General features: G+C 50.1%; 1 protein-coding gene across 5 annotated transcripts in view; it reads left to right on the top strand.

The window, feature by feature from the left end:
* The window catches only part of LOC113991423 (ras association domain-containing protein 7-like), a 35147-nt gene extending 11464 nt beyond the window's left edge, over nucleotides 1–23683 (top strand). For 2 of the 5 annotated variants that reach the window (XM_027727752.2, XM_039381213.1), the window contains exons 2-6: nucleotides 18804–18957; nucleotides 19148–20052; nucleotides 21009–21177; nucleotides 21832–21942; nucleotides 22645–23683. In XM_027727752.2, the coding sequence (XP_027583553.1) occupies nucleotides 18855–18957; nucleotides 19148–20052; nucleotides 21009–21177; nucleotides 21832–21942; nucleotides 22645–22676 (1320 nt within the window). In that variant the 5' untranslated portion in view covers nucleotides 18804–18854 and the 3' untranslated portion in view covers nucleotides 22677–23683. Of the gene's footprint in view, nucleotides 1–5807; nucleotides 5907–10101; nucleotides 10635–18803; nucleotides 18958–19147; nucleotides 20053–21008; nucleotides 21178–21831; nucleotides 21943–22644 lie in introns of those variants that run through there. The other 3 variants (XM_027727753.2, XM_027727757.2, XM_039381214.1) reach the window with 3 other exon arrangements.
* The last annotated feature ends 3268 nt before the right edge of the window (nucleotides 23684–26951 follow it).

The raw sequence follows: 26951 nt of genomic DNA, 5'->3' as shown, positions 1-26951 counted from the left end.
AATGACTACGTTAATGACCCTAATCTGTTGGTGTGCATGTGGTTAATCCCACAGCTCTACAGACTAGCAGTTCAGAGAGGTTTCCTCTCCCGCCTTCTCACACCTCACTTTGCATCCTAACCTAATGCTTCAGCACTGAGATGAGCTGGTGGCACCTGTCCAAAGCAGAAGGCACTGCCCTGTCAGCTTGAAAATCAGGCTGCTGTGAGTAAATATCCAGGATACAACAGTAACAAATCAGGCCATCCCTCTCCAAGGTCTCAGATAGGGGATGTGACGTGTGAGCGACATCCTGAAACAAGATGCTTGACCTTAAATCTGTTCTCATGTGCTTTGGTGGATCTTGGTCCTTAAGAAAGAGGGAGCCTGTCACAGATACCGTGTGTGACAAAGAGGTAAATTAAGTGGAGGATGTCCTCTCCAAATAATGAGCCTTGGCAGTGGAGGGGAGGACAAGACACTGGAGGTCCATGTGAGGCCAGTAGTGGCCTGCTAGGTAGGAGGTTATTTTTTTTTTTCAGACACCAACTGTTGACTTTTGGAAGCCAAATGGATGCCAGCATCAGAGCAGGAGGGTTGTGTTTCATAGACAAGTCACGGTGGATTAAATGTAAATGAATCTGCAGCATGATGGACAAATAGGATCAGTGCCGGGAATCCCAGCTCCTGGTGGGGGATGGATTAGTAACGGGTACTGGTGCATTTGCACACAGGGAGGGAGTGAATGGCAAGGCAGGGAGGTTTCCAGCACTGCCCTGCCTGTAGCACTGAATGAAAGAGACATCTCCGGGCTCAAAGAAGAGAGGTCAAGCCTAGATAAACACCGGCTTGGTCCCCCATCAGAGAATCACTGAGGCATGAAGAAAAACTTTAACAGCTGCAATGCTGCTTTTGAACCTCCTAGTAAAAGGGAGGGTCAGGAGGTCAAAACTTTCGATGCCTCTGGGAAGAAGAGGACTTTTCCCTGCAAGTTCAGTTGAAAAACCGAACTAAATTAGCATGACCACACTGCTAAATGCTTGGGAAACCTGAACGGCTTGGGTCACAGGCTCCCTGAGCAGCAGAATGGTGAAGAGCTGTTGCATTCCCATACTCAACAGCCATAATTAATGAGGCTATTTCCTAGGCTAAAGGCAGATCTTAAGAATTCTGCCCAGCAGCTGGATGGGAAATAAAATCTTGTGGGATGTGCCCTGGGCATCCTTTCTCCTCCTGACAGTGTTGCCCTTTCCCCTTTCTGTTTCTCCTGTCCATTTTCTCTCTCTCACTCCTATCCACCTTTGTTTCAGCTGCTTCTTCCTCCCCTGTTCCTGGTGTCACACAGCTCAACTCACGGTTGAAGTGGGGAATGGCAATGAGGTTGTAATGACCCCACCATACTCTCCCCTAAGGATGCTGGATGGGAATGCAGGAGCTCCAACCTAATTAAATCCCTTTTTTTCTACTTTTTATTGCAAAAGGGGCAAGAGCTCTGCCCCACATTTTGAGTTATTCGCTTCCACTTTGGAGCTGGATTTTGCTGGTTTGGACCTTTTGCAAGAGCCATCCTAGCAAAGCCAAGGCAGTGCAGGTTTCTGGAGGATGTAGGGACCTGAGATTTCTGGCTCTGACTCTGTCGTGGGTTTTTACAATGCCTTTCCACTTGGCTCATATTCGTCTTGTACTGTGAATGTGCTGGACACCACTTTTCATGAGACCGTTCGCAGGTCATCTCCCTTCACAGCTCCCACCACCCCAGGTGTGGAAAGCAGAGAGACACATGCAGCCCTTCCAGTGGCTGTCAGTGCTTTTGGAAAGGGGATGTTTGCCCACACAGGGCAATTCAAATACATAAGACCAATGTAGCCAAAAAGTTTACCGTCTCAGACCGCAATCCTACAGGCTGCTGTTGAGCATCCCCATTTGTATTGCAGTCACAGGAGACAAGTGCTCAGCAAATTTTCCAGGCCTGCTGCAGAAGCAGAATGAATGCTCCTTTGAATAAAGCAGGAGGACAAGAAATATATCAAGTTTCAGAGGCCAAGAGGCCTGCCTTTGAAGGAGAACAGCTAGTCTACCAACCAGACCAAAGTCTCTCTTTCCTCCAAGCCCTAACCCAAGCAGGGCTGCAGGTGGAAATGATGGGGTATGGTCTGTAGTACACTGGCAGTCAGCTGCAGTGGCTCTGCGATGCTGAGCCCCGATTCGGCATTCCTGTGATGCTGCAGCATCTTTTCTTTCTCATGTCTCTTGTTGTCCTAGAAACAGAGAAAAAAATTCTTCCAGAGAAGTGTTTTTGTTAAATTTGAGGCAGCATCTTCTGTTTCTTACTGAAACAGTGTATGGTTGCATAATAAAACCCTTGCCAGAAAATCAACTGCAGGTTGACCTTCCAAAGAAACCTGGGAAAACTTCATACTCTCCAAATTTCCCAAAGTCCTAAGAGTACTGAAAGAGTCAATGGGCACTTCCTAACACTGCTAAAAATATATGTTGAGCAATGGGAGGCAGTATTCCTGTGTATATATATAAATATTTTTATCTATTTTCATATAGATGTAATTATATGTATTATTTATACATATTATTTATATGTACATATATATAGGTCCTCTCTTCTAGCTTTGAATTATGGCTCTTGAGGTAGAGGGTGTCTGCTGAAAGTCAATATGCCATATGGTACCGGCCACTTTTCTCTCCTGGTGCCAGGACTTTGCTGGAAAGGCTGGCATTTTGGGGGCGGTTGTCTTTATCTGACAGGGAAACTCATCTGGGATAAACATGCCCTTCTGTATGCTCAGGCAGGCAAGGGATGCACTGAGTAATTTCCCTGAGGCACATGAAATGTTGTGGCTGTGTCAGGAAAGGATAGTGACTGAAAAATCTCCTGAGGCTCACAGGATCTGGAGCCACATTCCCAAGGCCTTAAGGAGTCCATGGGAAGGGGAAAAGGAGAGGAAAGCACCATGGGGGCCATGTAGCCCTTGTGCCTCAGAAGGAGGGGGACTGCAGCTCTTGCCTCTGGTGCCTGCTGGGAGATGGCAAAATAACAAACGACCCTCAGGCTGGCAGGAAGGTTTGACAGTCATTATGCTGACTGCATCCAGCTCCTGTGGAGACGCCTCTGAAAATCTGGCTTCTCACTCTTTCCTTTTAGAGATGGGCCTAAAAAAGAAGCTTTCTTCTACTCTCCCCTCCCAACAACAGCTCAGAGGGTTTTGGTTTTGTGCCTAAAGCAGAAACCCAACAGCTCTGCAGATCCCAGTGCCTCAAATACCCCTTTTCCCCTTATTGCCTGTGCTGACTATGCACTGTAGCACAGGTTAACACTGCTGTGTTTGAGCTGGCTTGGATGGCTGTCTCAAGGGAGATAAGCTCTGCTAAGAGAGGCTATAGCTGGTCACTGAAAGGTGACCTTCTCCTCGCACACACTGCATTTGTACTCATGAGGGGTTTTTTGTGCAAACGTATTCTGTATCTTAGGAAGCATCAGAGCAAGGACACTTTTTGTGCTTCTAAGGAGAGCAGCAAGACAGTATCATTTTCTTTGGGGAAACTCAGATAGGGTTGCTATCTCATCTGCTGCTGGAGAGACCAAAGGACCTGCTTGGTTATGATTCAGCTGCTCGAGATGCTGAGACAGCATTGCTCTCCTCCCAGAAGCAGCCTGGCTACACAGTGTACAAGAACCATGTGACTTTTCAAAACTCTAAGACAAACCTTTGGAAAACCCAGCAAGGAACCAGTGAGACCAAACCTAGAAATCAGTTCAGTTGCTATTCCTTGGTCAGCCCCTGAAGATGGCCTCAACGTCACAGGACCTTTAGGAATAAATCCAGACAGTGGATGCACTGAGACAGTGCAATGGATGGAGAAGGTGGTCCGTGAGCCAGGCTGGAGGAGCTCACCATTGTGAAACTATACCCTGGACGCTTTCATCCATCTCGGTTAATGGAAGGTGTGGAAAACTCTCAGTAGGGTGGGGGATCAAGGGATCATGAAGGCGTGGGTGCAGAGGTAGAAGATTATTTTTCACAGTATTAGCTTTACCTTTACAAGTGAAAAGGAATTTCCAATGTTTTTACAACCTGCAAAAGACAGAAAGATTTAAAACACAAAATCTTTTTATTAAAGGAAAGACAATCATCCTCACTAGTGGCAAATGAACCTCTCCTCAGTATGTGTCTAATTAGGATCTCAGAAGAGTATCCAAGCTAATAAATAAGATATGTATCTCCTGAGAACAGCTTTTGTTGTTTTCTTTTATGGATCTTTGTTCCTCCTGCGCTGTACGGTCTCCAGGGCATGGCCTGTGTTATGGAGTGCCAGATGTATTATCTGATTTTAGGAGATCATAATTATGAGGAATATGTCAGAACAACAGAAAACTTCATTTAAAAACCCAATTAAAGCTGCCGAGTGACAGCTACATACCTGTGTGTTGCATCACCTCCTAATCCCAGCAGCTTGGATGTAGAGAAGAGAGTAGTTAAGGATATCCAAAACCTTAGATACGGATATCATAAGGTCCACATGAGATGGGGATTTTCTGACTATCAGTTAAAATTAACACACAGTTTGTGATGGAGCGGCAACCCTGAGATCTGTTTCGAAGTGGTCATCTCAGGATCCGTGGTCTGATGGCTGGGTCATCCTTCCTCATGAGTGGTAGGACGTTTCACAAGAGATTCTGGATAAAGAAATATAAACATAACTGTGTGTGTGCTTCACTGTGGGTGATGCTTGGCACTGGGGTTGCACCAGCATGGGCATTGCTGGAGCACCTTCGCCAATAGAGACCACCAGGATGGGATGCTGAGGCTGATGCCATCACAGCCGTCCCCATTGCTTAGTGGGCTGTGGAGGAAGAGCATTGGTGTGCCAGGCAGGGGAAGCTTTCAGGTGGGTTTTTTGGGAGCTAGAAAAGCAGATAGAGGGAGGAGGTGAGAAGTTTCCAAAGTCTCCAGCACAGCAGCAGGCACCTTCTTCTTCCAAAACCGGCTGAACCTGTCTCCCTCCTATCGTCTCGCTGTGGTTTTAGGGTGTTCTAAGCCCCTGGCCGGCTGAAGGGCATAGGGCACAAGGGCTGCACCCCCCTCCTGGGCCAGGCCAAGCTCTTCCTCTCTGAAAAGGGGTTGTTTCCTCTGTTCTGCCTGGGGACCTGCCAGGACAGGTGGAGCTCTGGGCCCTGCTGTCAAACAGGCTGAGCGCTTCCAGCCAGGAATGAGCCCGCCCATATGGCCCCATGGGAGGGGGGCCAGGTGTCAGGGATAGAGAAGTACAGTGAGATTTTCCTTGGTTTGTTTTTAAAAAAGAAGATTTTAAGACTTCTTTTAAAAACCATGATGTTTTCAGACTTTTTAAGAAAAGATAATTTAATAACTTTTTTAAATAAAAGGAGAATTTAATATTTTTAAAAGCTTTGTTTAAGAGGCCTTTTTTAATAGAGGATTTAAGACTTTAGGGGGACAAAAGCAGAATTTATGAGCTCTTTAAAAAAAACAAGGAGGAGAATTTAAGACTTTATTTTAAAAGGAGAATTTTAGTTTGGTTTGGTTTGGTTTTAGAGAGGATTTATGACTTTTTTAAGAAAGAAGAATTTAAGGTTGTTGATTCAGTGCTCTTTTAAGAAGAATTTAAGACTTTTTTTTTTTTTTTTAAGGAGAATTTCAGATTTGTTTTTTTTTAAAACAGCCGAGGCCGCGGTGTGAGTTTGGGACGCAGGGGGCGGGGCGGGGCTCACCTGGCGGGGGCGGGGCTCACCTGGCGGGGCGGGGCTGTCGAGGCGGGGCGCGGCAGGGGCGGGCCGCAGGTTTCCGCGGCTCCGCGCTGCGGAGCGGAGCGGCGGGACCGGAGCGGGGTGGTCACCGCCGCCCAGGAGAGGAGCCGGAGCTGCAGCTGCTGAGCCGTGGCCGGGCCGGCGGCAGGTGAGTGCGCACCGGCGCGGTGGGGCCGGGCCGGGCCTCCCGGCCAGTGGCCGCCGCTGCTTTGCAGCACCGGGGCGCGGCCCTGCCCTGCCGCAGCCGGGCCAGCACCTCCGGGAGCGGCCCCGGGGAGGGGGCTGCGGCGGGCCCGCTGGACACGGGGCTCCGCAGGGAGAGCTGTCTCCGGGGCAGCCGGCGCCTTGCCGCCTGGCAGGGCCCACGGGAGAGGGGGACAACCCCCCGGGGCTGCAAACTGGAGCGGGGGCGGCGAGGGGCTGGCTTGGGGCAGGGCGCCGCAGGAACCCCGGATCCCGTAACGAGAGCCGGGGCTGGGCTGACTGGGAGCGGCTTTCGGCGCTGGAGAGCCCCCGAGCCCCAGCGCCACCTGTCTGGTGCCGCGCCGGTCGTGTCTCGGTCAGTCAAGCGCCGGGTGGTTTTGCCTCCCACCTGCTCGGGGAGCCGGGCGCTGGCACGGGCATCCCCAGCAGCTCTGGCCACCGGCATGGGCCACCCAGGCCGCGCTCGGAGGAGCAGCATCGCGGCCCCACTTAGCGCGGAAAACGCTGGCCAGAGCCCCCAACGGAGGAGCAGCCGAGGCGGCGTGGGGTCTCAGCAGTCCATGCCGTGAGCCTCCTCCCCTCGCCATCTGCATCACTGGGACAAAGCTGTCCGTCCTTCCTCCGTCCAGAGACGTCTCCGTCTCCCCGAGGAGAAGGGTTAAATTCCTCGATAAGAGCCAGACTTCAGCTGCATACTTCTGATGCCTTCTGTGAACTCTGCCGGCAGGTTGGCAGGTTGTTTCGTAACTCCACTTGTGGCCTGCTGCGGGGAGGAGGAGGGAGGGGGGACGGGATACCAAACTTCTCTCCCTGGTTTTTCCCTGCCCTGCAACAGCACTTTGTAACTGCAGGTTAGAAACCCAAATGTGTGTTAAGAGTGTGGTATTTGCACAGGAGAGGTCAGAGCCGTGCACCCCTCACTCAGAGGGGCTGCCTCCAGCACAACCCCTGGCACTCCCCTCAGGGTGGCTGATTTCAGGAGAAATTAGGGAGAAACAAGTGGAAATGAGTGAGAAGTGCTCCGGGAAGCAGGACAGAAGCTTTGTCTGCTCCTCGCAGCGAGTGAGGGCCACCTCTCAGGGATGCTGGTGTTAACGGCACGCTGGCGGGCCCTGGCCTGGTGCTCTGCCAAGGCTTGCCAGGCAGGCACCGGGCCCCGGGAACGTGTGGGAGCACGAATGCCAGAGCTCTGCCGTCAAATGGCAGGGCACTGGATCCCACCGGGATGGGACAGTGATGCTACACACACCTGTCAGCTCACCTCGAGAGGCAGCTGTGTGGGGTTACACTCCTCATGCGGCAGGAATTGCAGCTCTTTTAGGGAGAAGAGAACAAATGTGTGTGCACATGCTGTATGTGCAGTGGGTAGGAGTGGGAGCATTTCCAAACGCTGCTTGCCTGCCTTATCAGTCACTGCTGGTGATGTCTGCTCAGGAAGGGGTTATGGGGAAGGATGGACATTCTTACCTTCTGCTGGTGCCGCTGGAATGCCAGGAATCCTCCTGTATCCCAGTTATCTGCTGGGAGAGCCTGAGCATGGTGCCTAGCTTCCCTCTCCACATAGCTCCGCTGGCTTCCCCACACCCTCTTGAAGGAAATGGCATAGAAATCAAAAAGCTCACACAAGTGCTTACATCCTGCTAAAGCCTTTTTTCCACCATTTCATAGAAAGCTGGGAGGCCAGGGAGCACAGCTTGCAGCGCTGTGGGTGCCGGTCTGGAGGTCCTGCACTCTGAAATTTCCTAGCAAGGGGGTGGCAGTTGCTCTAAAATACAAAACTCTTTGCAAATGAGTGCAAGAGAGACATAGGAATTAATTCTACCCAGGGCTTGAAGAGGGGGACCTGAGCAACTGTCTCACCCTGAGATAATAAAACAACTTAAAAACTAAGTTTAATTTATTCTAAATATTTTTTTTTCCCCCTTATGCTTAAAAAAAGTGAGTTATGGCTATGCTCAGCTACTCTGTAGCTTTGGATACCCGCAGGCCCCAGTGAGGGTGCTGGGGAGCTTGCCAGGCTTGACCAAACCTTTGGGTGGCAGCTGGCCAGAGTGGTGCAGCAGCAGCCAGCCTGAATCATCCTGGCTTCCCTGCTCTTGGAAATATGACTTGACCAAAAAAGGTAGGGTGGTGTAATTGCTGAAGATACAGGGATTTACTGCCCCAAACAAATGGAGGAGCTTCTGTGCTGAAGAATTTTGGATGTTAAATGGGGTTGGTGGGAGCTGGTGTGCTCTGACAATGTGTGCGTTGTCCACCTCCGTAGTGGAGATTTGTATTGTGCTTGCCTTCACCATCACCATGTGCTGCAGGGAAATATTGCTTGAGTGCCTCTGCTACCATCTGAACTGCACTGGTTCATCTCATCTATGTTTTTCAGCGTCTCTCTGTCCTGCCTTGTGTCTTCTGCTATATGAAAAACCTCCAGTGGTGGCTTGGAATGGACCCAAGCCCATGTTCTGTTGCTTCTCCATGTGTTGTAGGGGTGATTTTTTGGGACCAAACCCAGACAAGGGGTTAATCCTCCCTGGCTGGGAGGCCATGATGTGTGTGCCAAGACTTCAGAGTAGAGTATTTTCCAGAGTCTTGTGAGGTCATGTGCTGTGGTGAGCTAGGAAGAAGTCCAGGTGCTACTTGACAGTGGGTTGCTCTGTGCCCAAGATTAAATAAATGTGAAGGGACACTAAGTGTTAGCTCTGTGTATATGCATTGTTTTTGAAAGCATCTTTTTAAAGGATGTTCTTCCATCTGTCCCAACTTGTCTGTGCCCTTGTAAACCTGTGTAGTCAAATTAAGGTATAAGCATGTCTCCACTGAAGGATTTTAACAAAATCCTATTGTTGCAAATGATTGCTACCATTTTTATGTCCTTCCATTTTTCAGATGCCAAGTTCATGAGCTTCTAAAAGCAGCTGATTATCTGGCTTTTTGTGGATTGGAGTCAGCACTTTCTTGAGGGCTGGGGTGCTTCCAGCTGCCTCAGGCTAGTCATCTAGAATAACTTGTTGCTGCAAAAAAAAAAAAAAAAAGGGCTGAAAAAATAACCTGGAACACTTCTTACCCAAACACATGGATGGATCAGCCCGAAGCTGGAAACTTCTGGGCAGTTGAGGATTGTCTGAATTTGGGAAGGCTTTCTCTGCTATTTCCTAACCCTGCTGTAGCGCAGAACCTGCTGAAGCTATTTGTCTTAGGAGCTGCGTGCTCAACCCTTCCCAGGTGCCTCCTGTGTAACTGGAAGGACTGATGATGGGATATCACAGTGCTCTCAACAGAGTTTTGGGATCCAGAGTCCCCCATGGATGTTCTCCATGATGCTAAGCACTATGCTCCTGAGCACAACGGGGACTTTGGAGGCACACAGAGCATCCTGTAGGAAAGTAACTGTGTTGTCAGAGAAGCCCAGCAAGTGGCAGCTTCCCCTTTGCTCCCTGCTTTTCCTACCAGCCCAGGGAAGCCATTGGCACCCAGATGGTGTTGTGAAGCTGTCTGACTGTGTGATTGCAGGGAGAACACTTGAAGGGTTCTTGCTGGTTTAATGATTCCTGCTGGGAACATTGCTTTCCCCAGGAAGTGTGAGTGTACGGCAGGGAGCTGGTTTCTGCCTCTGGATGCTTGCCTGAGGCAGCTGGTGGTGTGCAGCAAGTTGGATGAACACCATAGGCATCTCAAGATAAGAATAAAGATGGGTCGATTTGGTTTTTTTGGAGGCTTTGTGGTTGCTGTTTTCACTTGCCAGTTTAGATTTTCTTTTCTGAGTTCTGGCAATGTTTGGAGGTGTCAGCACTCCTTTCTGCAAGGAGCCAAACATACTTGTGGTAGGAATGCTGGGTAGACCTCTTTACATGTTGTGATTGGTGCTGGCTGGTTCCTGCAACATGAACACACACACCCCTGCTTCTCTGAGGGACAGCTCAATTGTCAGAAGGCAGCTTGCGATCCCCCTGGCCTCTTGACCAGTATGCCCAGGTCCTTGCATAATGTTTTGATCCTGTAGAAAGTCTGTGTATCCCAGACTTGCTCTGAGGTCATTTCTCCTTCCTCTTCTCCCTGCCCTGATTCCTCTGGAATGGGGCTTTCTCAGGCCTGCTTGTCACGTCCTCGGGGTCCTATCCCAGGGCTAACCCAGCCTGGGCACAAGGTTGTAACACATCATACCTGGTCCAAGGTATTCCCTTCTGCCCACTGTCAATGGGGAAAAAAGCTGTATCTGCATAGGCATTTGTACCTCAGAAAGGATTCCTGTAGTTGTTGGGGGGATTTCATTGGGGTTTGTTTGTTTCTTTCTTTCTTTTTAAGACCTTTTCTATTGCTCTTTCTAGTCTTTTAAAAAATCTTATAAACTCAGCATCATATGTAGCAAAAGGACATTTGTTCTTCCCTCTGTTCTTCACTCTGAAAGGGAAACATCCTTGGGACCCAGGAGTGGATGTACTAGAAACATTGCTTTGAATTTTTGAGATGCTGCATGCTGAAGACTAGTTGTCCCTCAAAACTACTACTCAAGTATTTTTTTGGAGCACTTTTATGCGGTTCAAGGATTGCCTAGACTGCGACGTTGGATTTGGTCCTGTCCTCTTTGAATTCACTTGGCTTTTTAATGACCTGCCAGGAGTATGAAGAAGTTGGAGTAGAAAGTTCAGAAGGACATATTTCCACAAAGTGACCCCAGGTGAGCGTTAGTTGTGTGAGGATTAAGCTCCTAAATGCTTCGGATAAAACAATATGTTTTTATTGAGTCCCCCTTTCTGCACAGGCAGGAGAGCCAGCGCAGTCCCTGGCACCAGTTCCTGTCCTACCCTAGTCCTTCAAGTATCACTGAGTGCTGGCATACTTTGACTGCCAGTGTTTAGACCTACATGTGGAGAGGGAGGTGAAGCCCTTTGCTGGCATCAAAACCCCTTCAGCCAAAGGTCCTCTGCCTCCCAGCAGAGGCCATGTGGCCATGATTTCTATCACTTGTTGAAGGACAGTGATTTTTACCCCTGGATTGATGTCCCAGACTGAGTTGCCTCTCCAGAGATATGCCATGATTTTAGTACTTTAAGAGTTTATTTTCTCTGGGTAGGTTTAGTTGGGATTGATAGCACCTCCACCTAATTAACCAAGTAGTGTGAAAGCAGAGACTTCTAAAATACCCAAGTGTCTTATCAAAGGTTTCAGCCTGGATTAATTCTGGTTCTCTTGTTTATTTGTCTTTGCGTCTGTGTGTGTGAGAGAAAGGAGCCTTTTCAGCTCTCTGCAAATGGTCATTAAAGACCTTTTCAATCCTATAAAGTTATAAATAAATATCCCTGACAGCATGCACCTGCATATTCATCAGTGCATCCTCTCCTCTGGAGACCCAGCAGCGTGTCCTTGACGTGTGGCTGCTTTATGAAGCAGGCTAGGAAACTGCAAGTTATTTTGGAAATGGCAAACAAAATCTGGGAGGTTTATCCCTGGTTGTGTATTTGCTAATTTGTTAATCACCTTCTCCTGTAGGATGAGAATTAGAGTGGAAAGACAGTTGCTGGTGGCTGACACCAGCTCTCCTGAAGGAGGATGGAAGGCAGTTTGGCAGGAAAATATTTGTAGGTCATTTTGCTTTTTTGTGTCCCTGGTCCTACTTGGAGGAGAGCTGCAGAGCCTGAATTTTCCTGTAATCCTGTGGAAATGAAATTCTTGATTAACTAGAGAGGTGACAGGGAGAGTGCCTGTCTCCACTTGCCTTGTTGCTGGCCAAGGTGCATGTTGTCCTCTGGGCTGGACTGGGGGAGCATCTCCAGAAAGCTGTGCTTTGAGGCTTGTTTCTGGCTCTTTTAGAGGCGTTGGGACAAATAGCTCATTGGTTGGGTTTTCCCTATATGGGTCTTGCCCTCGAGCAGGGGGAATGGAAATTATCTTTCTCTCTCCTCTTTAGCTGGGGAGGAGAAAGAGGGTACTTTGGAGTATTTCCAAGGCTTGAGCAGGCTCTTGCATCTCTAGATTTGCAATATTTGTCCAACCTGGGGAATGGGCTGTGTGTAATAATGGGGAAATGTTCACAAATTACTTCATGCCTTCACTGATGACTGCTGTGGAAGATGAATGCAGCAGAGACACGGGACCTGCTGGCATATGCGTGCCATGGTTGTGTTTCTGTGCAGATGGTCTGGCAAATACCCTTCAGAGCTGGATTGAGAGTCATCCCCTAAAGATGATGATGAACCTAATCTAGATCAGCCTAGATCAGTTCTAGATCAGCCTAGGGCCCAGAAATACCGATACCTAGCCCTGCCTCTGCTGGGAGCTGGAAACCTAAATACTTCCCCAGCCCATCCTGGGCATGGCATTAGGGCGAGCTCAATAGAAAGGAAAAATGAGCATGGCAGTACAAAAGCCCTTCCTCTTTCCCCTCTAATCTACATGTTGCTAATTTTGCTTCTCCCCCTTGAAAAGAAACTATGGATTTACTTTCAGCTGCTTTCATGAAGTCACTCTTCACATGCGGGTCTGAGGGGGATGGTAATGGTTACAGGAATAGCAGGTGCTGCTAATGGTTCCCTTGAAAACCTTCATGTTTACGGCAGACTTTACTAGCCAGCCCTGCCAGCTCTTCTTCCCCCATGGACAGTAACTATTAGTGCTGCAAGGGAGAAATGTGATGCGTGAAGGTGCGAAAGATGATCCTTCCGCTTCCAAGGCTGAAACATTGTAATGTGAGTGTGTGCAGTAGATGGAGGGGGGGTTTTTTGATGCTTTTAATATATAATGAGCTTTTGGTTGGTGGTTCATCTCTGGGATGGACTGACTGGTAGTCATCCCTGAAATGTCATTACTGCCTGTGATCCTTGAATTGGCTCTCAATGCTGGCCTGCCATGCCAATAAATCTTAGCTTGTTTAAGAGAGGGGAAAAAAAAGTTTCCCGGCTTCTTCCCAGTGTTATTTCTGAAGCCTTCATGTGGGTCTGATGCTGTAGCAGATCCAAAAGCTTGGGTTAAAGAAATGGTAAGAGAAATCCCCACAGGTGGATCTGGGATGGAGTGAGTGTCTGACATCAGCCACAGTATGAGCCTCCCTCCCCAAAATCTGCTGGAGGCCATCACCCCAAGGACTGTCCCCATCCTGTGTCACAGGCCTGGGCAGGATTTGTCCCTGACTCTTCCTGCCCTGCTCAACATTGCTAGCCTCCACAGGTGTGTTAGTGTGGGTCTGTAATTTTGGGGAGGAAGTGGAGCAGAAAATCCCCAAGCCTTTATTTTTCTCTTAATAGGTGGTTGCTGGCATAGTGCTTATGGCTCTCCAGAAATCTGTCTCTTTGGGCAGCTCCTGCAAGATCCTCATGTATGGGGCTCATCCTCCTTGGGCTGCCAGGGGACTTTGGTGGTGGTCTGTGACTTCAGACTAGAGTTATGCTTCAGCTCTTGAGCATGCAGGTGCCACAGGATATAGTTTTTCTTTGACACCTTTTGGGTGCAAAAAGCCCTTGAAACATAGATGAAACTTCTGCAGATGCCGAATGTGCATTACACGTTGTAGGATGCCCACAGAAGACACTGCTTGCTGTCGAAGCGCAGCGTGCTTGGGGGTGTGTTTAGACTGGGGTCCATTTGCACATCTGGTAAAACTGCACCTTCATGTTAAATTACTGATTTCAGTCATTTGCTGATTTTTAGGGCTTGCTGTCAGGCACATCATGTCAGAGTGGGGAGCTGGATGGGGGATGGTGGGTGAACTGAGGATGTGGGGGCTATTATGGCCACCCCTAAATAAGCTGCTTGGGTGTAAATTAGAGCTCCGTGCCTGCTGCTTCCTTGCTCCTGGGTGCTTGTGGTTGCTTTGCGTAAGAGCTGGTGGCTTCCATAGGCCTGAGGGGTGAGTAATGCTTGCACACCTTCCCTGTGACAGGGAAGCATAAAAAGCTGCCTCTCTGGGCTGTGACCACTCTGGTAGGACTCGTTTGTCATCTCTTGAGCACATTTAACCACTGTCAATGCTTTGTGCTGGGTTGAAGTAACCCATTTGCTGCTCTGGTTTGGAGCCCTGTGCAGATGTCCTGCCCACAATCTGATGGCCCCAATGCTGAAGGACAAGACGATGACCTCTTTGGTAGGTCTTGACAGCTTTGCACCAGGCCAGGGGATGTGTTCCTTCGGGATTCTGGGGCCACCATCCTCAGGACAAGCTGGCACGATGGAAAGGGCATGTACCCAAGTCGCTGTAGGCAGGGGCTTTGTCTGTTGCTCCTGGATGCAGTGCAAGTGACCATCAGCGGTCCCCAGAGTCTGCTGCACAGACAGCTCGTTCAGAGATGTCGATGGTCATCTCTACCCAGCATGGGAACTGCCAGCCCTGGGAGCGCCACACTGTCAACCCTTGCCATGGCTGACCTCTGCCCAGTGCTGGACATGCCAGCAGTGTCAGCGTTGACTGTGGCATCACCTTCTGGCCTGGGAGGGACATGGCATGGATAGCCCAGCAGAGCTGCTTGATCCCTGAAAGGGCCCAGCTGAGGGCAGGTGGTGTCATTCCAAAAGAGGGACTCGAGGCAAGAAGACACTGTTGATGGTCTGGAGGGAAACCTGGACCACAGCCCATCCCCTCCGACCTGCTGCAGGATGAGTGTTGTCAGGAGGCTTTGGTTCTTTATGGATCTCTTCTGTGTTGGGTCACCTCTCCACATCTGAGTAGAAGGGAGGCTTCTCCCCCACCAGCAGTCTCAGCAGGCAGACAAGTACTATCTCTTTCCTTTGGTGTCCAGGAGCTGGGCCCAGTGCTTTGGGCAGTGAGAGACTTCAGGAAGTATTAAATAGCTGCTGGATGTGTCACCACAGCACTTGATCCAGGGCAGTGAGTCACAGTGAGCCTGCCAGCATGAAAGGTGGTGGCATGAGGCCACCCCTCCCCTCCCTGCTTGATGTTTTCTTATGTATTGGTTTATTTTTTATTTCTGTGCCTGGGATGAGCATCCCCCTGGCATTGGGTGGGAGAGGAACAAGAAGGTCAAGGTCAAAGTAGGAATAAAATGACTGACAGTACCCCAGCATTTTCCTGGAGTGTATCCAAAGAAATGCAGAGCTGCTATTCCCCACGGACACCTTGGTGCTTCACAGATAGGCTCATCACAGCCTGCAACAAGTACAAATACATCTTTATTAACTATGAGTCTCTATGACTCTACCCCCAGCCCAAACCCTGACCCAAAAGGCTGGTCTTCTCAATTCTTTTCAGTTTTAATTACACTTTCTGGGAAGCTCTTCCCGTGGCCCTGCTCTCCTGCCAGGGGATGGACATAGTTAGGGAGGTGAGCGAACCCACAGAAATGTGTGAAACCCTAGTGCTGGCGGGATGCTCATCTCAAAACCTTTATGCTGGTCCCAGATGGTCCTTGTTAGGAGCTCTGGTAGAGGTCTTTGGGACACTTTGGGATTTGGGTTGCAGGATAGCCTTGCTGTTAAGTGCAATATGGGTGGGTTTTTTCTGAACCAGATTTTTTTTATTCCTGTGTGTGGCAAAATGTGGTAGAAAGGCTCTTGCAAAGTGCTTGCAGTCCTTGGCTGGAAGGTGCTGTCTCAGCTTCTGAGGGACCCTGTGGGGGACACGGCAGGGGTCCCTGCAAATCAGTGTTGGGAGGGTGAGTGCACATGTATTATTTCAGGTCCAGGGAGATCACCAAGCCCTGGCAAGTCCCAGCAGCCAATCAGGGTGGCAGTTTGCAGGAGCAGAATGTTCATCCTCCTGCACATGCAGAAATGCTGCTTCATCTCCTCTTCCTTTAGCCTGACAGTTTCAGAGAGGCTGGAGACAACAGTAAACAAAATAAAGCTGCAAGATCTAAGATTTTTAATTTTAAATTTTTATTTTTTTTTTTTGGTTTCGGCATTTGAAATTCCGACTCTCAGGAAATCTGTTGAAGTCATAGTATGAATCATCCCTACTCTCAATTTTAGGATGTATTGTATGAGGACGGGAGCAGAAAATTAGTCATTTTTTTAATCTGCCTCTGATAAAAATTGTTTACAAATCCACAGTGGTGGAATGGTGGGGAAAAGAATAAAATGAGTGGCCATCATGTGGCCCGGCACCTGCAGCCACCTGCTTGCTTCCCTGGTGCTGTTTTGGTGCAGCAGCAGGGCCTGGCAGCTGCCTGCACTTCTGGCTTGTAATCAAAGTGACCTCCTAGGGCAAATACAAACAGGCAGCTGGAAATCTGCCTCCCTCCAGAAGCTTCTCTTCCCCAAGAAAAGCAGTTCTTGCTCAAGGAAAAACCCATTTTTTCTGTTACCTGGTGGTGTAACTGTTAATGCAGGTGGTTGGCAGCAAAGCTCGAGAAGAGGAGGGTCGTATTTGCAAGTGGAGCAATGAGACTGTCCCCCAGCTGTTGGGTTTTTTTGACTGATGGTAAAGAGCTGTGTGGACTACAGCAGAGGTGATGCTGGGGGTGAGGTGAAGGCTTTTAGGTTTATTGCCTGGTGGGTTTTTCTGAACTAGGGTGATACTGGCATAGTAGGATATTGGGAATGAGATGCTGTGTTAAGGTTGTGATGTCCCTTCCAAGCAGGAACTGGAGGGTGCAAGGAGCACTGGAGGTTTACCTCAGATGAGGATGAACCTTCGTCTTGTCGGCCTCCCTGTGAGCCCAGAGCTTTGGAGGAACAGGACAGCCAGGCTGGTTTTGGGTGGGAGCTGATCCTCCCTTGGGAAGGCAGGAGGGAGCAGCCCCTAGCTCTGTTTAGCACCCTCTTCAGGGAGACAGATAACATCCTGTATCTGGCAGCGAGCTGGGCACAATGACTCCCAAATACCCCAGTTGTTACAGTAAGTGATCAGTTAGTTAACAGGGACACCCTGTGCTTGCAAAGATCTAAGGAAACAATAAAATCGACTGGGTTTTGGGGTGCTGGGGAATGTGAGAGGGAGAGATGCAGCGAGGACAATGCCCTTGCTGCTTTTTTGTGGGGGTTTCTCTCACATGAGGAGAAAAGCTGGCTGCCACCGCTCCCAGCTTTTTGGCAGTGGTGTGCCACGTGCTGGCTGCTGGTAAATGATTGCCCGGGAGCGCCAGCCAAGGCGGGGCCAGAGGTTGGTGCGGGGTTTGAACCCAGACGGTGCCTGGGACCCGTGTGCCGGCAGCCATCCTACTTCCACAGCCCGCAGTGTTCGGCAGCCACTGGATTTCTCGGGCAAGGTGAGACTGTGTGGCGTGACTCAACAAGCCGGGTTATTTTTCTTATTTATTTTTACACTCCTGGCCTCCTTACCGGGTCATGGCACAGGAGGTGGGATTTGATACTAGCTGGGTCCCTGGCAGGGGGATAATGCTCCCCGGGATGTGTTGCCACTCCGATTTTGGCATTAGGGTACTGCTGAGGGGGAGGCTGGGGTGTGTCTGTTAGTGTACAACAGTGGTTTCAGGGTGAGCTGGGTGGTGCCACAGTGGCACCTGGACTTTGCTCCATGCCAGGGGACGGTTGCGGCTGTGAATACGCAGAATAGGGGGAGCAGTGCCAAAACTCAGCTTTAAAATTAAATTGGGTCAAATCTTGTAAATTTTGGTCGTTTTGGGCTCTCAGGGAGGTCAGTTGAACCCAATGTGCCCTTCATCCCCACCGGTTTTCCCCGGTCGCTCAGCCAAGGCAAACATGAGCTCAGCGCTGAGGTATTTGCACTGCTCTGTGCCCATGTTTCGGAGGTGGGCAGGGAGGTGACACCAACAGGACCCGGCACCTGCACGGAACAGCCTCACCAAGACATGTCTTCCCTATTTCCTCCTCACCTTTCTCACACCATGACTAAAATTCTTTGTCACTGGAGATAGGACCCATCAAGCCCCCGCCTTTGATTACTCAAGTAGGCAACAAAAATAATGAAGGAATGTTTAACCTGAGTTCAAGCTTTCTCACAGCCTGGCTGCAAACTTGGGACAGCTGGAGCACAGGATGGAGGGGCTGCAACCACATGGGTGAGGTTGTGAAAGCAGTTTGTGACTCTCAGGACAGAGGGCCTGGGAGTTTCCTGTCTATGTTCCTCCATGCAGGGCCTTCAGACAAGACTGACACTACTAAAAACAGTATTGTAACAAGGAAAATAGATATATCTTTGCACAGTGTTTGAAAACAGCATAAGCTCAAATATTTGAATTCTTTACAGCTTGTGCTTAATTTTTTCTTATTTATGACCATTGCAGTTGTTGAGCTGCTGGAAGAGGCAGGAGTTGGGTGAGCCCAGGCTAACAGGTGTTGTTTTAAGCTAGAAGTAGCTGATGGGTTAGAGTTGAGTCAGATCCCAGTGTTGGTCAGAGCCTGGGCTTCATCATGGGTGTTTATGCCTGGATCCCTCTCCCAAACCTGACTTTTGGTCATGTTTTTATGCAGAAAGAGGTATTATTTTAATTTCTTAATCCCTCTCTGATAAATTGAGATGGATATAAATAGATTAAAATATGCATTATCTGCACCTTCCCTCAAAATTCCATTGTAAAAGCAGGCAGCCAGTGGTTTCTCTGCCTTTTCCAATGTTTTTTGGAAAATCCTCCTGTGACATGCTATCAGATTGTCAGAGAAATTGCAGTGAAAGTCTAGCAAACCCATTAAAAGTCTGTGCTCACAGCAGAAATTACCTGGGCATCCTCTGGACACGATGCAGTTGCACAAACACCATTTCTTCCCATCACAGACATGAGGGAAAAAAATTATTTTTCTTTGCAGATGAATATCAGTGTTTAATAACATCAACAAAAATGCAATCTGTGCAGGGCAGCAGCAAGCCTTGGTCTAAGATTCACCCATGGGATGATGATTTAATGAGACTGCTTTTCAAGTGTCTTGTATTCCTTGTTAGTGGCTTGGGATGGAAACCTGGTTTCTTTTCTCCCCACAGGCAGCCTGTCCTGCAATGACCCAGTGCACCTGAGGCCCAGCAGTCGTGGGGATGGAGCTGAAGGTCTGGGTGGATGGGATCCAGAGGGTTGTGTGCGGTGTCTCAGAGCAAACTACCTGCCAAGAAGTGGTCATTGCCCTGGCACGGGCCATCGGTGAGCCATCTCCATCTGCTGGGGGGATGCCCCATTTGCAGGAGCTTCCTGGGAAGGGGAGACTTTGGGTGGGTGGGGGTCCTGCTCTGCAGCTGTGGGGATGCCACCAGCTGCTGCCGGTGGGGCAGCAGCCTCAGCACACCAGTGCCGGCCACTGCTTTCCCTAAATGATATGCTCACCTCCTGGCAGGTCAGACAGGCCGCTATGTGCTGGTGCAGAAGCTGCGGGAGAAGGAGCGGCAGCTGCTGCCGCTGGAGTGCCCCCTGGAGTCCCTGGCCAAGTGTGGACAGTATGCCAACGACGTGCAGTTCATCCTGCGGCGGACAGGCCCCAGCATGACCGAGCGGCCCTCCTCAGAGGGTGCTCCGCAAGCTCCCGAGAGGACGTTCATCCGGGCCAGTTTGCCCATCAAGCCCAGGTTCACCAGCATGGATGCACCCCGTTCTCGGGAGCCGAAAAAATCCATGACCTTCAACTTGGGTCCTACAGGCTCCAGCGACCCGTTCGCTGTGAGCCGATGGAGGCACCAAACACGGGAAGGGATCGACTTGGAGGGTGGTGGGATTGTCCAACCCTCCAAAGAGGAGCTGTTTAGGAGGGTGCTGCAGCAGCAGGAGCAGCTGCATTCCTTGGAGGCCCATGGGGACACCCTGGAAATGGACCTACGGCTCTGGGAGCGCAGCCGGCTTGCCGGCCAGGAGAATGAGATCCTCTATCTGGAGCAACTGGTACGAAGGAATGAGACAGAGCTGGGTGAGGAGGAATTTTGGCAGAGCGAGCTCCGGCTGGAAAAGGAGTGTGAGCGAGAGCGGCAGGAGCGGGTTAGAAGCCTGCGGGCCAGCCTGGAGGAGTACACCCAGAGGATCTTTGAGCTGAGTGCCCGGACTGAAGCCCTGCAGGAGGAGATCCAGTGGGAGATGGCTGAGAGGGCCAAGAGGGGGAAGGAGATCTCTCTGCCCAGCCCCATAGAGCTGGAGGACATGGCCACCAAAATGAAAAGGGACCTGGAGGCCAAGGTCAAGCAAGGCACCCAGCTGGAGAGCAACCTGGCCAGTGTGGAGAAGGCCCTGGAGGAAGCTGAAAAGAACTTGCAGGTAGATAGGACTGGGTTGAGCCACCCCATGGGGTAGTGGGACTTTTGGGGAGGGTATGGGACCAGCTTTCCAGCCCCATGGACCAGTGGGTTGAGGGGGGTTAGTTACCCTACCTGGGCAGTGAACGTGGCACTGAGTGCCACTCTGACCCGGCTGGCACAGGGCACACGCCCATCGGTCTGCATGCAAGCTGCATCTGGGCTAGGGCTCCTGCTGATTAGTGCCCTGGGAGCACAGCATCACCCTGCTCCAGCACAGACAACGGTGCTGGAGAGCAAATGGTCCACATGTGGGGTTGGTGGCACTGGCACAAGGGTCGATGAAGGAGTCACAGAGGGCATAGCATAGGTCCTCATAGTGCCTGTGCACAAAGTCTTTTGACCATGCAAGATGTGCAGGGGCTCAGGCTCATGGCAGGGGGCTGCACAGTGTGGAGATGGCAGCTCGGGCTGAGCTGTGATGCCCCCCCAGCTCACCTGTTGCAGCCCCCCAACATCAGGGGGTCAAGGGGCTGCATGACTCCTGCCTTCCGCCCACTGGGTCCCCTTCGGTGGAGCAAAAGCAAAAAGCTTTCACCCAGCCAGGTAGCTGCCCTTCCCCAGCTGGCCATGCTTCCAGCATCTTGCCTTAAGCATCTCATTTGTGCTCGGCATCTCCCAGCACAGCAGCGGCTGCCATTTGCCGGCTGCTCGCACCCTCTTGTGGAGATGCAGCAAACCAGGGCTGTTCCCAAAACAATGCCTTCTCATCGCCACTGCCTGAGCACCCTCCTTCCTGCAGACCCTCGGAGAGGGGCAGCTGAGCCACAATACTCCTGAGGTCCCCTCCACTGACTTTGGCAGAGTGAGCCCCAACTGTGGGAGCAGCCCCAGGGGTTATATCCCCAGGTTGTGGCCTGGGGACGTAAGGGGAACATGCAGCTCATCCTGTTCCCTCCCTCGGTGTGTGTTTTGCAGGCCCAGACCCAAGAGCTGGAGGAGTTAAATAAGGAGCTGAGGCAGTGTAATTTGCAGCAGTTTATTCAGCAGACGGGGGCCACGGTGACTGTCCTGCAGGCCAGGTCTGAGGAGGATGCCCAGCCGGAGCCGAGCCTGTGCGAGCTGCCAGCCTACCGGAGAAACGGAGGTCAGCATGCTGCCGCTGGCTCGGCCACAGGGGCTGCTCTGCGGTCCCCTGCCTGCTCCCTGCCTCCTTCTCCAAGGCATCAGTCCCAAAGCTGGCTGGTTCTGCCCTGGGCACTGAGGTTAGGCAGCAGGGATGGGGTTTGGTGCTGACACGACAGTCGCTCACCACTCCAGTGGGTCTCTGAGCTTTGCCACCCCTGGGGTTCCTTCCTCGCCCCCATTGAAGCCTGGGGGCTGCTCGTAGACATGCTCAGAATTCAGATCCTGCAGTGCTGCTTTAGGGGCTGAGGTGGCTGCAGGGAGCTTTCCTTCCCAGCCTTGCTGCATGTCACCGCAGCAGCTGTAGCAAAAAGCAGGTGGCTAAGGGCCAGCATCAGTCCCCAGGGGCTGTGGGCTGGTGGGGACAGGCTCTGGTCACCAATGACCTCTTTGTGTTTGGCAGGGGAAGGGTGAGTGTGGTGCCCAGGGCCATGTCTGCATCCTTGCAGGGACAAGAGGAGGTGGGGGGGCTCTCACAGAAGGGGACCTGGTGGTTTCTCCTCCAGAGCACCTGGAGTGGGTGATGTGACTGCCCTGCAGCACTGCGGCAGCTGTGCCCAGAAAGCAAAGCACAGGCAAGCCCTGCCTAAGCCAGGTGTATTTCCCTGTCCTGTAGGTTTTCCTCCCACCGCTGGTACCGACTCGCCTCCTCGAGTCAGCACCAAGCAGCTCCTCAGCCATCCCAGGACCCTGCCAGAGCCCCTGGTGTCCAGCCTGAATCCTGAGGGTGCGTATGTCCCGTTGGGGCCCTGGGAGCATGAGCCAGTCTGCAGAGGATGGGTGGGAAGAGGGGAGAGGCTTTTGCTGCCCAAAATGGGCTGCAGAGAGCAAGCGTGTGCTGGTAGTGGGAGGCCGGAGCTATTTATAGATGCCATTAGGAAGCACAAAGCTCACACTCCAGCAGTCTCTGCTCTGCTGCCAGAGGCTCATATGCTGGTAGTCCAGCTCTCTGCCCTGCTGGGAGCTGCAGAGGATGGTCCTCACCCCCTCTCCTGCCACTCTGGGCTAAGACCTTGCTGTGATTAGGGTGGGGAGAATTTGTATCCCATCTTTTACAGGAGCTACTGTTGCTCCATCTTAGCAACCAGTTCACCCCAGACCCCTTTCTACCTCCTGTTACTCTTTTTTCACCTTGCACCTGTTTTTGAGTGCAGCAAAAGTGAGCTCTGGTGTCCTTGCCTGCCATGGCGATGCTGCCTCCATCCTGGCATCCCCTTTCCACCCACACCACCATTGCCTCAGCAAAACCCTACTGCCGTCCTCCTCACTGCCCAATACATCCACCCCCATCTTGCCAGATGCTGCAGCATCTGCATGTCCATCTCCCCGGTTCTGCGCTCAGGTACATCCTCATTTCTGCTCCCCTTTTTGTGAGCACTTGCCCACCATGGTGGGATTGCTCAAGTGGTTTTTTTCTCTTGTCTTGCAGTTGTATCAACCAGGCAGAGCATCTGGAGGTAGAAGGGCCCAGGCAGTGGAGGATCAATTGCCTTGCAAGTGTAACTGTATAAATAAACCATATTATATATATATATTTTATAATTTTTTTTTACTGCTTTATATCGTGAATGGATGTGGACGGCCAGACAGAGTATTTTTACAGACTACAAAATAAAACCAGAGACTGACGACACAAAGCAACCATCTTCCCCTGCGGATGAAAGTGACCCCCTTCTACTTTTTTTAAAGCAGTTTCTATATTCAACAGAAAACAGCGGTGCTCCCATTCTGCATAGCCTCCTCAAAAGATCCATCGTACATTTGGAAAAGTCCTTGTTCCTTTGACTAAGGGTTTAGAGCTGCAGTGGAGACCTGCCTGGAGACTCACCTGGATGGAGCAAGTTAACAGATTTTACAGCATCTGGTCGCAGCAAGCAGGGCCATGACAAATAGCCTCTTCGCTGGCTGCAGAGGAGGCACAAGAGCAGCTTTAAGACAAATTTCTGGCCCCTCTTTTCTTATATATATTATAAGAAACCTGTAGTAGAAGCCCATTTTCCATGGTGCCATGGACCACACTTGAAGGGAGCAATGGAGCACAGAGCAGGAGCTTGTTTTTCTCATATCCACTTAGTTTTTCAACTTGTTTTTAAAATAAAAAATTGCAGAATGAGCCCTTCCTCAGTGGTGATGTGAGTGGGGAGCAGGACCAAAACGTTCTTGGTGACATTTCCCCTGGGGGTTTTTTTGATTCTTTTTTCTGTTTGTTTTTTTTAACTCTTGATGGCCAGTAGCTACTGTTTTGTTCATCTGTCCTCTGTCCCAGTGGGTTGCCTTGTATTTTAATTGCAAAACCAAAGCGGTTTGGGGAGGGAATGAGTTTGTCCAGATCCTCAAGCCTGTTTTCAACGCGTCATATGCAAAAAACATGACTTGGGCACAGCGTTCACCGTAAAATCCTGCTTTCCCTGTGCGAATGTAATCCTGTGTGCTGCAGATCCAGTTTTCAATAAATCTTTGGGAAAGGATTTGAGCCAAGTGAGCGTGCTGTTGTGGGCAGGGTGAGCCATCTCTGACAGCTCCTGGTCTGGTGCCTGACGGACACATCTGAGCTGTTTGTGCACCCTGCAGCTGCCTCTTTCGTTTCCAAGCCATCTCTTTCTATTTGCTGAATTAAAGCTGTAAGTATTTTATAACCGACTGAATCTTATGCACGCAGTGCTCTTTTTTCTTTTTTTTTTTCTTTTTTTTTAAAATCACAAAGTGCTTTACAGCCGGCGGATGCAGCTTGTCTCCGGTGAGATGTGGCCATCTCTGGGATGAAACATGACAACCTTTTAATAATGCACAGCAGCAGCTCGGAGCATTTTAGGACAGGAGGCAAAGGGGATGGCGGTTGTCTGCAGATAGGAGCAGGTAAGGGGAAACCTCCCGTTTGCCTTCAAGCCCCTTTGTCTGCACCTGGATAACAGCAGCCAAGAACGTCAGCTCTTGCTGTCCATCAGCATCTCCCCTGAGACTGCTGGGCTCTGTCCCCAGGGACATGCCCCTCTCAAAGCCAGTTTTCAAGGTGCTACCACAGCCACCCGGTTGGTCAAGTGATATTGAAGGATTAAAGTTTGTTTTGTTGGGAGATCACTGGTCTCAGGTTACCACTGGACAGCTGCTGCAGTGAGGAAATGCAATTTTGAAGTTGTCTTTTTTGAATTGGGGCTTTTGGGGTTTTTTTGTGGGGGTTCTTTTTCAAGTTCCTCCTCACCCCCCTCCTTAAACCATGTATCTCAGGGAAATTAGTTAAAAATGCATTTGCTCCATGCAGCTGCATCTAGTTTCTCCCATTTGCCTGTTTTTTGGACTTTGTGCACTCATTTTTTTGGACTCTCTTGCTTTTTAAAAAGATTCCACCTCGCTAAGAGAAGTGGAGGGTGATGGAGGTTGTAAAGAGCATTTCAGTGCTGCTTGGGAAAAACATCCAAGAAGTGGGTTCAGAAAACTCACTTGCGTTGGATATGGCTAGATTTTGGAAAGTCCTCTGCGTGCCCTGAAAAACTGACCTCTGCAGGTTAAAAAATGGATCTTTCATTTTTGGGGCTACATTTGTAGCTTTGCCTTCAGCAAAATAAATGGTAATCAAGAGAAAAGGGTCATCACTTATGGCACTTCCTATTGGAAAAAACGGGGGCAGAAAATTAATTTGAATCTGATTTTGTGGGGGATTTTGCCCTCTGTTATGATTATATATTATTTATTGTTGTTGCGGGTTACTTCTGTTCAGTCGTGATCTCACAGGTCAAACCAGCACCAGTCTTTCCTGGAGGGAGGTGTGGTAGGGTGTGGAAAATGAAAGTCTAAAATATATATCTCACAGCAGATTTTGGCCCCTCAGCTGATGCCCCTTGGCTGGGATGCAGGATTTGGAACTGTTGCATGGGATGGGAGACAGTGTAACTCGACCGTGTCCCCCGCAGAGGTCTGATAATCAGGCAGGGGCCTAGAAGGAGTACTGTAGCCAGGGGTTAACTCTTGTTTTTTCAGCTCAAGACTGTGGCACTTTGCAGATTTTCTTCATTTTGTGTCCTACAAACCATCGCCCAGCTGCTGCCTAGGCAGCAGTGTTTTGTAAGGCAATAAATTACTTTGATTAACACCTCTGTCCCTGCTGTGGTACACGTGGCGGTGGGGGGGAGAGGCGTTAATCAAACCCACACGTTACCTCAGGAGCTCCCCAGCCGTGGGTGACCTATATTCCTCCCGGCACGGGGGGCCTGCGATGGCAGGGCGAACGTGCGGGTCCCCGCGTGTTATTTAACTGAGGGAGGCTCAATACCCACTCTGGCTCCCCCGCCCTCCCGCTTTTATCTGCTCTAAAGCCTGTGTCAATAATACATTTCTGCCATTGAATATTTTATTGATGGTTTGACTTTTTTTGCTGCTCGCAATTCCCATTTCAAGGCTGCGTGATTGTTCCTAATTAAAATTTTATGCCCTGGGACAAGCCTTCTTGCTACACTGGAGATGATGCTGTCCTTTTCTAGGCCACTACAGAGCAGTAGGAAGGAATTACCCATTGTTATGAGATTAAAACAAAGCAAATAAATTATTGTTTTTTCCCTTGAAAAACAAACCAAAAGCCCAGTGTACGATGCGTACTGGAGAGGGAACAACTGGCTTGCGGGCAAGGCAGGGATCTAAGCGTAGGGGGTGGCTCGAGGATGCTGTGCCTGGCTGAGCAAGGACTTGTGTCCCCATGTCCCTCAGGCATTGTGGGCAGCTTCTTCCTTCCCTGTAGTGGGCGGGAATGGGCTTCAGAGCTTCTCTCTCCTCAGATGTTACTCACTACTGGCTCCAGTGCCACCCAAAAATCACAAAGCACAGTGACCTGTTTGTCACTGGTCATCAGCCCTGGCTTTTTGATGCCTTTTTTTTTCTTTTTTTTAAAATAAATCTGCAGGCTCTGTCAGCACAAGACATCATTCAGGAGAGTAATTCAGCCACCTCCAGCCTCCCTGGCGCTCTTTTCCTCACTGCACTACATGATTTTTAATTTTTTTTTAATATGGCAATAGAAAAATTGCCCCCATCTCCTCACCCATCTACTCTGGACTGTCAGCTCTTTAGGCCAGGCATCCTGTGCAGATGGTCTGGGTGCCAGCACTGCCCCAGGCCAGTACAGTTTCTCAAGACACTTACACCACCCCCAGTTCACAGTCACAGATTTGTACGAGTTCCTCAGTGTTTGGGTTTGGATTTTTTTCCCCTAAATTTCATCTAGAGTGGTAGAAGCACTTGTGCTGCCTCCCAGCCCCTGAATTTGGCAAGCAGCTTTTAAAGCACACACTTCAGTTCCAGTTACATAAGGAAAGGTGTGAATATCTGGAGGAGAAAATGCCTGTTGGCTTTGCTCCCCAAGTGGTGTCCAGATGCTCTGCTGCTCCTGGGTGCACAGCTTCTACCAAGGTAGTTCACTGCAGATGGAGAAGAGCTGCTTGAACTGGCGTGCGTGTCCATGCAGGGAGCATTGTCTGCTCTCCTATGATGATTTTTCTTACTGTCTCAGAGTACAGACTGAGTGCATTCTAACTTGCCCTGGAAAAAAAAAATAAAAATCATAAAGCACTAGAGGATGCTGGGAAATTTTCTTGTTTATGGATGAGCAAGTTTCTCTCCCAATGGAACCTCCTGCCAGCAGAAATCTTTTTTTTTTTTGGGGGGGGGATGTATTATATAAGTCTCTGCTTGCATTTAACTAACTGACTTCCTCTTAAACAATTTATGTACTCCTTCTATTCCTCAGAG

This window comes from Pipra filicauda, unplaced genomic scaffold (assembly GCF_003945595.2).
Source record: "Pipra filicauda isolate LSUMZ 115617 unplaced genomic scaffold, ASM394559v2 scaffold217_size2002032_pilon, whole genome shotgun sequence".
Classification (NCBI taxonomy): domain Eukaryota; kingdom Metazoa; phylum Chordata; class Aves; order Passeriformes; family Pipridae; genus Pipra; species Pipra filicauda.
Note: the sequence above shows the minus strand (reverse complement) of the source record. Positions and strands in the feature narration are given on the sequence as shown.